The sequence below is a fragment of the Sarcophilus harrisii genome, chromosome 5 (assembly GCF_902635505.1).
Source record: "Sarcophilus harrisii chromosome 5, mSarHar1.11, whole genome shotgun sequence".
Classification (NCBI taxonomy): domain Eukaryota; kingdom Metazoa; phylum Chordata; class Mammalia; order Dasyuromorphia; family Dasyuridae; genus Sarcophilus; species Sarcophilus harrisii.
The window spans coordinates 98,275,627-98,289,807 of record NC_045430.1 but is presented as its reverse complement, the minus strand read 5'-3'; the positions used below and the strand labels follow the sequence as shown (position 1 = coordinate 98,289,807).

At 32.7% G+C, this 14,181-nt stretch overlaps 1 protein-coding gene across 2 annotated transcripts in view; it reads left to right on the top strand.

Moving 5' to 3' along the window:
- Positions 1-14,181, top strand: part of TMTC1 (transmembrane O-mannosyltransferase targeting cadherins 1) — a 228,488-nt gene that overhangs the window by 188,076 nt on the left and 26,231 nt on the right. For both annotated transcript variants that reach the window (XM_031938103.1, XM_031938102.1), the window contains exon 14: positions 9,522-9,624. In XM_031938103.1, the coding sequence (XP_031793963.1) occupies positions 9,522-9,624 (103 nt within the window). The remainder of the gene's footprint in view (positions 1-9,521; positions 9,625-14,181) is intronic.

Sequence of the window (14,181 nt, the reverse complement as noted above, 5' to 3'; positions counted from 1 at the left end):
TAATATTGCATGGAGTTTTCATTTTGAGATTGATTGGTGGTTTTTTAAATTATTATTTTACTCTCTGGTTCTAGAATATCAAGGCAGTTTTCCTTGATAATTTCTTGAAAGGTACTGCCCAAGCTCTTTATTTGATCATGGTTTTCAAATAGTCTAATAATTTTTAAATTATCTCTCCTAGATCTCTTTTCCTGGTCAGTTATTTTTCCAATGAAATATTTTACATCTTCTATTTTTTCACTCTTTGATTTCATTTGATTGATTTTTGATGTCTTATAGAATCATTAGTTTCCACTTGCCCAATTCTAATTTTTAAGGCATTATTTTCTTCCCAGAGCTTTAATACCTCCTTTTCCATTTAGCCAATTTTACATTTTTAAGGAGTTATTTTCTTCAGTGGATTTTATACCTCTTTTTTCATTTGTCCAATTCTGTTTAAAAAGATGTTTTCTTTTTCTAAGTTGCCATGTCTCCTCCCCCCAATCCCCATGATTTTCTTACTTCACTCTCATTTCTTTTCCCAATTTTTCTTCTACCTCTTATTTAAGTTTAAAAATTCTTTTTTGCGCTCTTCCAGCAAGAAGGTATCTTGATTGGGAAACTGTTTTATCCCATCCTTTTTCCAGGTTTTGTTGCTCCATCATTCATTTTGAGTCTTGATTTAAAGTTGTTTCATGAAGTACTATGGAGAGGTCAGACAGCTTCCTGACTTTTCTGCGCTAATTTGGATCTGCCTCCCTCCACTGATGATTGATGATTAATTGATTTACTTTTTTAAAAATGTGCTGAAAAACAGAAATTAAGATGTGACATTCTAGAGGGAAATCTATTATGAGTACATTATAATGCACAGATAAAGTGAGAAAAAGGGCTGTAATGAGAGATTCAGATTTTTAAGACAGTTATTGAATTTTGTAGTAAGCCAGTTAAGGCTTAGCTTTAAGACTGAAATGAAATATGGAACTTTTAGCTATTAAAGAAAAGATGTTTAGTCATAAAATGGAAAGTTAGGCACAATATGGAACCAAAATGGAAGAGTAGAGACAGTAACACAGCCTATCTCTCCCAACATTCACCTCCAAACAACTTTAATATAATGTATCAAATTTAATTCTGGAGTGGCAGAACCAACAAAAGATCAGAGAGACGTTTTTTAACCCAAGAAAACTTAGGAAATCAGAAAGAGAGGTCTATGATACCAGATTGGGGCTAACTTGGAATGTAGAAGTTCATAACATCAAGGATGGGCCTTGGAGGAATCAATAGTAGCAGAGCTTTGGGAACAGAGCGCACAGATATTGTAGGACTAAAGGAGGACTAGTGCTTGTCACTTCAGGGGAGCAGGAAACTTGGTTACAGTTCAGATGCTAAAGGAAGCACTAGCCCTTGTGTTGGCAGGGAGTAGAGACCTTTCCTAGGACTACACCACATTGGAAGCACTGAAAACTTGCAGACTGCCAGAATTAGCTCTGAAAACAGAAGAACAAAAAAAGATAGAAACTTGAGATGGTGTTTTCCCAACCCCCAGAAGAACAGAAATTAACATTAACATAAAGCAAAGGTTAAGAAATAAGTTAGACGAGATCAACCAAATTATTTCTAATGGAGCAGTAATGAACTGAACTAGCTATGCCCAGAGAAAGAACTCTGGGAGATGACTAAAAACCATTACATTGAATTCCCAATCCCTATATTTATGCACACCTGCATTTTTGATTTCCTTCACAAGCTAATTGTACAATATTTCAGAGTCTGATTCTTTTGTACAGCAAAATAACTTTAGTCATGTATACTTATTGTGTATCTAATTTATATTTTAATATATTTAACATCTACTGGTCATCCTGCCATCTAGGGGAGGGGGTGGGGGGGTAAGAGGTGAAAAATTGGAACAAGAGGTTTGGCAATTGTTAATGCTGTAAAGTTACCCATGTATATATCCTGTAAATAAAAGGCTATTAAAAAAAATTCTATAAAAAAAAAAAGAAATAAGTTAGAACAATGAATCAATAAACAAAAGAACTTGACCAAAAAAAGCTACTATGGTAACAAGAAATACCAAAACACAAATTCAGAAGACAACATGAAAATGGTTATAAATACACCCTCAAAAAACAAGGCAAATTGGTCATAGGTTCAACATAAATTCCTGAAAGAGCTAAAGAAAGAGATAAGAATGGTAAAAGATAAAATGAAAAAAGAAATGAAAGTGATGCAAAAAAATTATGAAAAGATATTTAACAACTTGGTAAAAGAGACAAAGTACTGAAGATGATAACTTAAAAAACCAAACCTTGGTAAATGGTAAAAAAGGAACAAAAATTCACTGAAAAAAGGAATTCCTTAAAAATTACAATTGGAGAAGAGAAGCTAATGACTCTATAAGGCCTTAAGTTTGAAATATTAAGAAACAATAAAACAAAGTCAAAAGAATGACAAATTAGAAGAAAATAAGAAATATTTCATCTGGAAAACAACTGACTTATAAAGTGGATCGAGGAGAGATAATTTAAGAATTACTTGGCTACCTAAAAGCCATGTATTTTTTTTTTTTGTTTTGTTTTGTTTTTGTTTTTTTTTTAAGAGCCTAGACATATTTCAAGAAACTACAAAGGAACTTCTCTGATTTCTTGGAGGATAAAATAGAAATTGAAAAAATCCATCAATCACCTCCTGAGATCCCCAAATTTTCCTTTGATGGACTATTTCTAGGAAAATTATAGCCCATTTCCAGAACCTGCAAGTCAAGGAGAAAAGCCAGAAAAAAAGAATTTAAATATCATGCCACACTCGGAATTCCATGGTATTTAGCAATTTCCATGTTAAAGCAAAGGAAGGTTTTGGAACATGATATTCCAATTTTTTCAGCCATACCCTAACTGATGGGCATCCCCTCAATTTCAACTTCTTTGCCTTGAGAAGAGACTTGCTATAAATATTTTTGTACCTATAGGTCCTTTTTTTAAAAAAAAAAATCTCTTTTTAGTTTCATGCCTAGTAGTAGTACTGTTAGATCAAAGGATATACATGTTTTTAATATCCCTTTGGGCATAGTTCATATCTTTTGATAATTTATCAATTGGAGAATGGCTCCTTTTTCAAAATATAAATTTGACTTAGTTTCCTATACATTTGAGAAATGAGACCCTCATTAGAGAAATTTGCTTCAAAATTCTTTTCCCAATTACTATTGCTAATTGTATTTCCCCCATTTATTTTATTCTCTCTCTTCTTTCACTCAAATCCACATCAAAAATGTTTTGCTACTGACCACCCCTTTCTCCAATATGTCCTTTCTTCTATCATCTTCCCCCAGTTCCTGTATCTTTTTCCCTCTTACTTTCCTGAAAGCTAAGGTAGATTTCCAAACCACATTGAGTCTGTATATTATTTCCTCTTTGAGACAATTCTGATAAGAACAAGGTTCACTCATTCCTTCTTCCCTCCTCTTCTTCCTCACCAATATAAAAGCTTTTTCTTGCCCCTTTTATGACAGATCATTTATGCCTTTCTACCGGTACCTTTCCCTTTCTCCCAGTACATTCCTCTCCCATTCTTTAATTTTATTTTTATTTTTTCAAGATACCATCCCTTCATATTCAACTCATACTTATGCCCGCTTTCTTTCTCTCTCTCTCTCTCTCTCTCTCTCTCTCTCTCTCTCTCTCTCCCTATATATATATATATGTAATCTAGATAAATAGATAGCTACATATATACATATGTATTTATACATATGTATATATATATATATATATACACACACACATATATAAATATATTCCTTCTAACTGCCATAATAATGAGAAAGTTCTTATGTTAGAAATATATGTTCCCATATAGGAATGTAAAGAGATAACCTTTATTAAGTCACTTAGGATCCTTTTCTTGATTAGCTCCTTGTGCTTTTCCTGAGTTTTGTATTTGAAAACCAGATTTCCTACTTGCCTTTTATTTCATTGAATTTCTAACTTTGCCCTTGAAAGATTATACTCAAGTTTTGCTAGGTAGGTGATTCTTGAGTAATCTTGCTTTTTGGAATATCATATTCTAAGTAGCTTTGATCCTTTAATGTAAAAGCTGTCAAATCTTGTGTTATCCTGACTGATATTTGAATTTTTTGGGCTGTTTATAATATTTTCTCTTTGATCTGGGATTTCTGGAATTTGACTATAATATTTCTGGAACTTTTCATCTTGGTATTTTCTTTCAGGAGATGATTGGTGGATTCTTTCAATTTCTGTTTTACCCTCTGGTTCTAGATTATTAGGAGTTTTTCTTAATAATTTCTTGAAATATGATGTCTAGTAAACCCAAAGACCCCAACTTTGGGGATAAGAATTCACTATTTGACAAAAACTGCTGGGAAAATTGAAAGTTAGTAAGGCAGAAACTAGTCATGGATCCACACTTAATACCATATACCAAGATAAGATCAAAATGGGTTCATGATTTAGGCATAAAGAACGAGATTATAAATACATTAGAAAAACATAGGATAGTTTTACCTCTCAGACTTATGGAGGAGAAAGGAATTGGTGACCAAAGAAGAACTAGAGCTTATTATTGATCACAAAATAGAAAATTGTGATTATATCAAGTTAAAAAGTTTTTGTACAAACAAAACTAATGCAGACAAAATTAGAAGGGAAGCAATAAACTGGAAAACATTTTTACAGTCAAAGGTTCTGATAAAGGCCTAATTTCCAAAATATATAGATAATTGACTCTAATTTATAAGAAATCAAGCCATGAAGTGGCTGTCTTCAGCAATGAGAGGATCCAGTTCAATTCCAATTGATCAGTGATGAACAAGAACTAGCTACCCCTTGCGAAAGAACACTGGGAAACGAGTGTGGACTGCTTGCATTTTTGTTTTTCTTCCCAGGTTATTGTTACCTTTCTAAATCAGATTTTTCTTGTGCAACAAAAGAACTGTATAAATAAGTACACATATATTATATTTAAGATATACTTTAACATGTTTAACATGTATGAGACTGCCTGCCATCTAGGGGAAGGGGTGGAAGGAAGGAAGGGAAAAGTTGGAACAGAAGTGTTTGCAAGGGTCAGTGTTGAAAAATTACCCATGCATATATGTTCTGTCAAGAAAAAGCTATAATAAAGAAATTTGTTGTCTAGGCTCTTTTTTTTGATCATGGTTTTTACCTAGACCAATAATTTTAATATTATCCTAGATTCATTTTCAAGGTCAGTTGTTTTTCCAATAAGATGTTTCACATTGTTTTCAATTTTTTTCCATTCTTTTGGTTTTGTTTATTTCTTGATTTCTCATAAATTCATTAGCTTCTATTTGCTCAATTCTAACTTTCAAGGAATTATTTTTCTCTGTGAAGTTTTTTTCCAGTTTCTCCAATTTTGCTTTGCTTTGTCTCATTAGATTTTTGTATGTCCTTTTATACCACTCTCAATTTTTTCCCCAACTTTCCTCTATCTTACTTGATTTCCAGAATCTCTTTTAAGCTCTTCCATAACTCAGGTTGTGGAAGACCAATTCTTATTTTTCTTGGAGGCTTTTGATGTAGGAGCGTTGACTTGGTTATCATCTTCTAAGTGTATGTTTTGATCTTCCTTGTCATTATAGTAACTTTCTATGGTCAGAATCTTTCTCTTCTGTCTGCTTATTTTCCCAACCTATTAATTGGCTTTTAACTCTTTGTTAAAGTACAGGTCCTTTTCCAGGGTAAAAGATATAAGGGCCCAAGCTTCTGGGGTTTTCTGCAGCTGTTTTCAGAAATCCTTCTAAGGATCTGTATGTTTTCTTCCTAGGAGAAATGTTTTTGAGTGACTACAAGCACTCTTTTCTACCTGGAACTGTGAGGAGTAACCGTACTCCACTGTGACTGTTAAGCTCTAGTGTACTAAAGCAACAGAGTCCTTCCTCAGTGCTAGTAAAGAGACTGACTTCCTGGGAACTGAGGCCTCTGAAAGCTGCCATGACCACTACTGCCCATGCTCATTCCTGGTTTCCTTGTTTCCCAAGAGCCTCTCACCCTACAGACAAACCTTTCCTGCTGACCTTTTAAGTCACCTCTGGTGTCTCTGGGTTGAGAGGTACAGAAACTGTCAGTACTGTCTCTGATTCAGAGGCCTAACATCTGTTTCTGCTTTGCTGATGTGTTGGACTATGTGCTGGACTTTTATCCTAGTACCATAGACTTTTCCTGCTCATCTTCTAAGTTTTCTTCAGCTGCAAAATATTCCACTCCATCTTTTTGTTGTGTCCTGATGCTCTAAAATTTGTTTGGAGTCATTATATAAAGGAATTTGGAGTAGTTTTGAGAGAGCTTGGCAAGTCCCTGCCTTTACTCTGTCACCTTGGATCTACCCTTGCCAAAATATGATATTCCAGAAGGCAAAGGAACTAGGAATATAATAAAGAATCATTTCCCAAGCAAAACTGAATATAATCCTCCTTAGGGGAAAAATGGATATTTAATAAAATAGAGAATTTCCTATCCTTCCTGATGAAAATACTAGAACTAAATAGAAAATCTGACATTCAAACACAAGACTCAAGAAAAATATTAAAAAGTAAATATGAAAGAGTAACTGCTAAGAACTTTACTACTATTAGGGCAGTTACAAAGAGGGTATGGGTGTGTGTAAATTATTTTGAGGATTAATTTTATAATGGAAGGGTAAGAAAGAGGAATACCATGATAGAAAGAGGAAGGAAGAAGAATGGGGGAAATTATCTCATATAAAAGAGGAGCACAAGCAAGAACTTTTACAGTGGAACTGAAAAGAAGGTTGGGTTTAACACTTTCATTGGAATTGGTTCAAAGAAAGACTACATACTTAGATGCATGCACGTTTACATACATACACACTAAGTTAGATACTTAAATCTATTTTATTCAGAACTGAAGAGGGGAAGACAATAATAGAAAGGAAGAGGGTGATAAAAGGAAGGGCAGATTAAGGGAGGTACTGGTCAGAAGCAAATTAGATTTTGCAGGAAGGACAGGGTAAAAAGAGGAAGAAATAGATAAAAGAAGAAAATGGGGTGGAGATTAATACACAGTAATCATAACTGGGATTGTGATGAAATCACACATAAAATGTAAGTAGGTCAAAAAATAGTTTGGAAATTTAAAAGCAATTGGAAAAGACCTTAAAGGTTATTGAATTCAGATGCCTTGTTTTATAAATCAGAAAGATGTTAAGTTAAGTGACTCAGGAAGAGCAGCATTCAAACTTGAGTTCTTGATTAAAAATCTGGTACCCTTTCTACCCTGTTATACTGTGCTTTTTTTTACTTTTGTGAAATAGATGGGGGTTTAATTTGTATTTTGTATCTAAAAACAAGGCAGGTCAAAATGGGTAAATGATTTAGACATAAGGTGGGGGGAGACATCATAACCAAATTAGGGGAGTTTAGAATATTTTATCTGTCAGATTTATGGGTAGGGAAAAAATTATGACCAAATAAGAGATGATGAAGTATTATGACATATAAAATAGCTAATCTTGATAACATTAAATTAAAAAGAGTCTGCACAAACAAACAAATGCAGCCAAGATAAGAAAGTAGAAAACAGAGGAAATCTTCATAGCAAGTTTTTCTGATAAAGTTATCATTTTTCAAATTTATGGAGAAGTGAGTCAAATTTATAAGAATATAAATCATTACCTAATTGACAAATAGTCAAGGGATATGATCAGGCAGTTTTCAAAAGAAGAAATCAAAGCTATCTATAGTCACATGAAAAAAATACTCTAAATCACTATTGATTAGAGAAATACAAATAAAACAGTTCTGAAATACCCCATGACAGAATAGGAAAATTTTATATGTTGGATGGACTGTGAGAAAACTGAGACACTAAAAGTATTGTTGGTGAAGTTGTAAACTGATTCAGCTTTTCTAGAGGGCAATTTGGAATGACAGCCAAAGTATGTCCAAACTATACTGAAAATAAAACTGTGAATATGCTTTGATCCAGTAGTACACCACTATATCCCAAAGAGATTATAGCAGCTCTTTTTTTGTGGTAGCAAAGTATTGGAAATTGAGGAGATGCTTATTAATTGAGGAATGGCTGAACAAGTTGTGGTATGTTATTGTGATACATTATTATGCTATAGGAAATGATAAGCAAGATGCTTTCAGAAAAACTGGTCTTACATCAACTGTTACAAAGTGAAGTCAGCAGAATCAGGAAAATACATTACACAGAAACAGTAATAATAGTGTAAGGATAATCAATTGTGAATGACTTAACTATTCTCAGCAAATAAAAGTAATCTAAGATAATTCCAAAGGACTTAAACTGAAAAATGTCTACTTACAGAGAAAGAACTGATAAAAGTCAGAATGTAGATCAAAGCATACTTTTTAAAACTTTCTCTCTTTTTTGAGGGGGGGGTCTATGTTTTTTTAGCTAATATGGAAATATGTTTTGTACACCTGCACACGTATAATATATCAAACTGTTTGGCTTTTCAAAGAAAGGGAAGGAAGGGGGAAGGGAAGATTTAGACTTAAAGTTAAAAAATGTTAAAAATTTATTTTACATGTAATTAGGAAAAAATTAAAATTATAAGTAATATTTGCCAAACTAAAATAACACAAGAATTTTATAGTTAAATTTTTTAATGAACAAAAATCAATTTTTCCTCATCCATTAAAAAACCAAGACTTTAAAGATATACACAGGCAAAAAAGACAAATTCTAAATTAAGTTCATATTAGCTATGTAAAAAAAAATCGCCTTATGCACTCTGTCATGATGTAGGTAGTATGCTTTTTCATGAGTGCTTTGGAAACATGCTTAGTCTTTGCATTGAGTAAGAGTTTTTACAACTTTCAGAATTCTATTTTTTGTTTGTTTTAATACCGTTACAGTTATACAAATTGTGCTGTTCCTGCTCACTTTGCTCTGTATTCATTGATATGTCTTCCTAGTTTCTCTAAAACTATTCCTTTCATAATTTCTTAGTATTTCATTATTTTTATGTGGTGTAATTTATTTGGCCATTCTCCAATTCATAGGTACTTGCTTAGTGTTTCCCTCTACAAAAAGAACTTAATATAAATATTTTTAAATATATAGGACTTTTTCCTCTTTCTTTTATGATTTTGAAACATAAGCCTCAATTTCTTTAGCACATCATAGATAGCTCTAGAAAGAAGTAAAGAGATCTCCTAACCCAACCTCCTACTTTATTTATAATGAAACTGAGATTTAAAGAGTTAAAGTGATTTTCCCAATGGCTGTGGGCAAAAAATCATTTTTGATGATGACAAATTTTTTCGTGGTAAGCCTCTCCAAACTTCCTCCAGAGAAAATACACTTTCTCTTACTAGAACCATATTTGAAAATTTTCCAGTTTAGTAGTAATTTCCAGACTTTGCCCTGATGACATAGCTTTTGAGAACTAAAGATCATTTCCTCAACTCAGTGTGTCATCAGTGTAAGATTGTTATCATAGTGTTTTGACAATGTTAAATTTAATATTGATGTTTTAAATTTTTCTATTTTTGTTCTTTAAAGGAATTATTTCAGAAAGCTGAGGAAGTTTATCAGGCCGGAATTAAGAACTGTCCAGAGAGTTCTGACTTACATAACAATTATGGAGTTTTTTTAGTGGATACTGGTGAGTAAGATCAAATGTGACAATGGCATTTCTGTAAGCAGAGCAAGTAGACTCATTTATTTCTCTACCTTTTTAGGGTAGACTATTCATCCTGATGGGAGTAACTTTTTTTCTATCCCCTTCTTTGACTGTATTCTCAGGAATGGCTTTCCTTTCACACCAAATGTAGGAAAATGTTGGGTAGCCTTAGTGCTAGTCCAACTAGTTGCAGCTCCATGAACTGTTTAAAAATTCATTTTTCCTTAAGAAACTCTGGCATAGATATGTTGATGTGGAGATACATATAGATATAGATATATTCTCTGTCCAGGGAAATTATAAAAATTAAACAATTCTCTTTGATTTTGTCATTTAAAAGCCATCTCTTTCCTCTTTCCTCCTCAGTGCTGCATTCTAGCAATAATCCATACAATTTTAATGTCAGTAGTTTTTATCATATTTGCCAGTTTAAGATAAAAGGTAAATATTTAAACACTGAAAAGGCAAACAAACTTTTTATTATTATCATAGCTTTTTATTGACAAAACATATGCATGGGTAATTTTTCAACATTGACCCTTGCAAAAACCTCTGTTCCAACTTTTCCCCTCCTTCCCTCCACCCCCTCCTTTAGATGGCAGGCAGTCCCATACATGTTAAACATGTTAAAATATATGTTAAATAAAATATATGTATATTTATACTGTTGTCTTACTGCATAAGAAAAATCAGATTTAGAAAGAATGTAAAAATAACCTAGGAAGAAAAACAAAAATGCAAGGAAGCAACCGCAGAGAGTGGAAATGCTATGTTGTGATCCACTCTCATTTCCCATTTTTTCGCTGGGTGTAGTTGATTCTGTTCTGATCAGTTGGAACTGATTGGATCCTTTCATTGCCGAAGATATCCACTTCCATCAGAATTGATCCTCATATAGTATTGTTGTTGAAGTGTATAATGATCTTCTGGTTCTGCTTATTTCCCTTAGCATCAGTTCATGTAAATCTCTCCAAACCTCTCTGTATTCATCATCCTGCTGGTCATTTCTTACAGGACAATAATATTCCATAACATTCATATACAATAATTTACCAGCCATTCTCCAATTGATGGCCATCCATTCAATTTCCAGTTTCTAGCCACTATGAAAAAAGGCTGCCACAAACATTTGGCAAACACACTTTTAAGAAATAAACATAAGCTTCTCTATGCTCCAAAAGAACATTCCTGAGACTCTTTTCAGAAAAAAGAAAAACAAAAGGAAAAAGAGAAATGAAGGATTGTTATCCAAAGCCCAGACTTTTTCAACACCACAGTATCTATCCCATCATAGTTTATGAATGATCTACTTACTCCATCTTAAATCTGTAGTCCAGCATGAGCTACTTCATGGCCAGCTCCTTTGTTATTTCCCTGGCAACAGTTCTCCCACTTGAATCATTTTCTTTCATAAGTCCAAAAGGAACAAATGAGCTGGCTTCTGAATCCAACTCAGCCTCTTTGTCAGTCATGAGGTCAAGGTAAAATTCTCTGGCTGTTAAACCGGGTAGGAGATTTCTATCTGCACCCAGCAAGCATTTATCCATTTGTGGCATGCTGATTCTCTTGTTGATGCATAAAAAATACCTCAAAAAGAAAATTCACTGAAATGGATTTGTAATGTAGTAGTAGTAGTAGTAATTTGAAATGTAGATAGCCACACTATACCGTGATGCTATGATTTCTCTAATTGTTACAAGCGTATATAAATTTATCTTCAGGGAAATCCCCTGAGGCTGTATATATAGGAGTTAGTCTTGTTAACTTGGTGAGTAGTAGCCTTCACATATATTCATAATGGTTAGTTTATACTCATGAAATACCCTTCAGTTCTACTATAGAAACAATACCTCAAAAGCAAATCATGGTTACATTATTTTTATATGATGTAGATTATAGAAATGGCATATTCATAATTAATGACGTATTTTAAGATGTCATATGTTAGATAGAATCCACTTGCTACTTTTCTTGTTTAGAGTAAGACTATTTTCAGAATAGTCTTTGTTTCCTTTATGTTTCATGTAGTATGATATGTTAGCATGTAGTGAGTGCTAATAATAAAAAAAAAACTTTATGAGAGTATACTATTGGTTTTCTATTATCAGTTATCAGGCTAGGTACTTCTTATAGTGGCAGTAAATTTTAGTTTTCTTTTTTTTGGAATTATGAAATAAAAATATTTTTATTTTCAAGATTACATACTCCTATTTTCTAACAAATCTTCACTAAAATGGAGTATTACACTACACATTAGTTCCCCAAATATAACAGTAATGTGTGCCAGAGATTCTTTGGATTTGGTCTTCCCTACAGTGGTACATATGTACATTTCACCTCTTACATTCAACATGTCCATCAATACCCAGATACCCTCTATGCTAGCTTTCTTACTCTGGCTTCTTCTTATGGTCTAACTAGACCACCTATAAAGAGATCAGTGATTCATCATGAATGTAGTTTCTTCATTTTTGGTAACTATTAGAATAGTAGATCACAAAAATGCTATATACATATTTTTCTTTTTAAAAACTTTTGTTCATTTTATTTTTAATTTATAGAATAAAATAAGCATTTCCATAACATAGCATATGAAAAAAGATGAATGCTTGTGAAACTGCTAATCTGTCATATAAAATTTGCTATCTTTTAAAATATATAATAAAGTTATCATGGTAAATTTTTTTCTTTTTTTTTTCTTCTCATTTCACCTTATAGATGGCTACCATTGAACAGCAATACACATACACGCATGTATAGGAAAAATAATTCTATACATACTTCTATTTATTAGTTCCTTCTCTGGACACAGATAGTATCTTCCTTCATATGCCTTTTATACTTAATTTGGGTCTTTATTATAGTCAAAGTGATTCATATTTGTCCTTAAAACAATATTGCTATTACTGTATACAGTGTTCTCTTGGTTCTGCTCGATTTGCTCTTCGTGAATTCATGCAAGTCTATTCATGTTTTTCCAAGATTATCTAGCTCATCACTTCTTATAGCATAGTAGTATTCCATCACAATCATATACAACAGCTGGTTCAGTTATTCCCCTATTGATGGGCACCTCCGCAATTTCTAGTTCTTTGCTACCTACCACAAAGAAAGCTGCTAAAAATATTTTGGAACATATAGGTTCTTTTCCCTTTTTCCTAATCATTTTTGGAAATAGACCTGGGAGTGGTATTGCTGAGTCAAAGAGTATCAACAGTTTTATAACTTTTTGGGTATAATTTCAGATTACGCTCCAAAATAGTTTGATCAATTTACAATTCTACCAAAATTTTATACATCCTTTCTAATATTTTTGTGGCTTTCCCCTTTAATCATTTTAGCCTGATGAGTGTAAAATTTTATCTCAAGATTGTTTTAATTTGCATTTCTCTAATTGATAATGACTTTACAGGATTATATATGTTTTTCATATTTGTTTTAATCAGCCAAGATTAATCATTAATCAGCCTTTTCATCCTCATACCCCATTATATATATGTACAGTCAGTTAAAACAAATGTCTGTGTCGACAATGTCAAAAGAAATGTTTCTTTATTTCTCATTCTGAGTTTCTTACCTTTCATCAGGAAATGGATGTCATATTTTCTCATTACTTCTCTGGAATCACAATTGGTCTTTATGGTGATATGAGTTTATTCTGCACAATAGTATTCCATCACATTTATATTTAATTTGTGGATATTCTTTAGATGGTATAGTGGTTAGAGTGCTGGACCTGGAGTCAGGAAGACTTATTTTCATGAGTGCAAATCTGACCTCAGACAGTTGCGGTCTGTGTGACCCCTAAGACTATTTGCCTCAGTTTCTTCATTTATAAAATGAACTGGAGAAGGAAATGGCAGTATCTTTGCCAAGAAAACTCCCAGTGGTGTCCCAAAAAGTCAGATATGATGAACAGCCATAGCAACAACTTCAGAATTCCATTCTTTGCCCTCCCTTTAATTTCTTCTCCCTTCTTCCTTTCCTTCTTGTTTCCTGTTGAGTGAAATATATTTCTATACCCAAAAGTGTATTCCTTTTTTAACCAGTTCATATAAAAGTGTTATTCATTTGTTAGTCCTCTACCCTCTTTTTATTGGTTATTTACATATCTTTTTGTACATCCTTGATTAGGTAAGATAATCTTCCCTTATATTTCTTTTTCCACCCTCCAAGAGTATTCCTCTTCCTCTCTTTTTCCATTCTTTTTAAAAAAATCAATCTTTTCTTAAAATATAATTACTCCCAGGCCTTGTCTAATTGGACTCCTTTTATGGACCCTGATGATGGTAGAGTTAGGAGGGAATACATGTATGTCTACTCATAGTTGAATATACAGAATACAGAATTGTTCATATAGATTTACCTTTTCATGTTATTCATCATTCCTGTATTTAAATATCACAGTTTCTCCCCAGCTTTATTATTTTCATTAGGAAAATGTGGAAGTTTTCTATTTTATTATAGATTTATTTTCCACCTTTAGCATTATTTACAATTTAGCTGGGTAAGTTATTCTTGGTAGGAAACTCATAACCT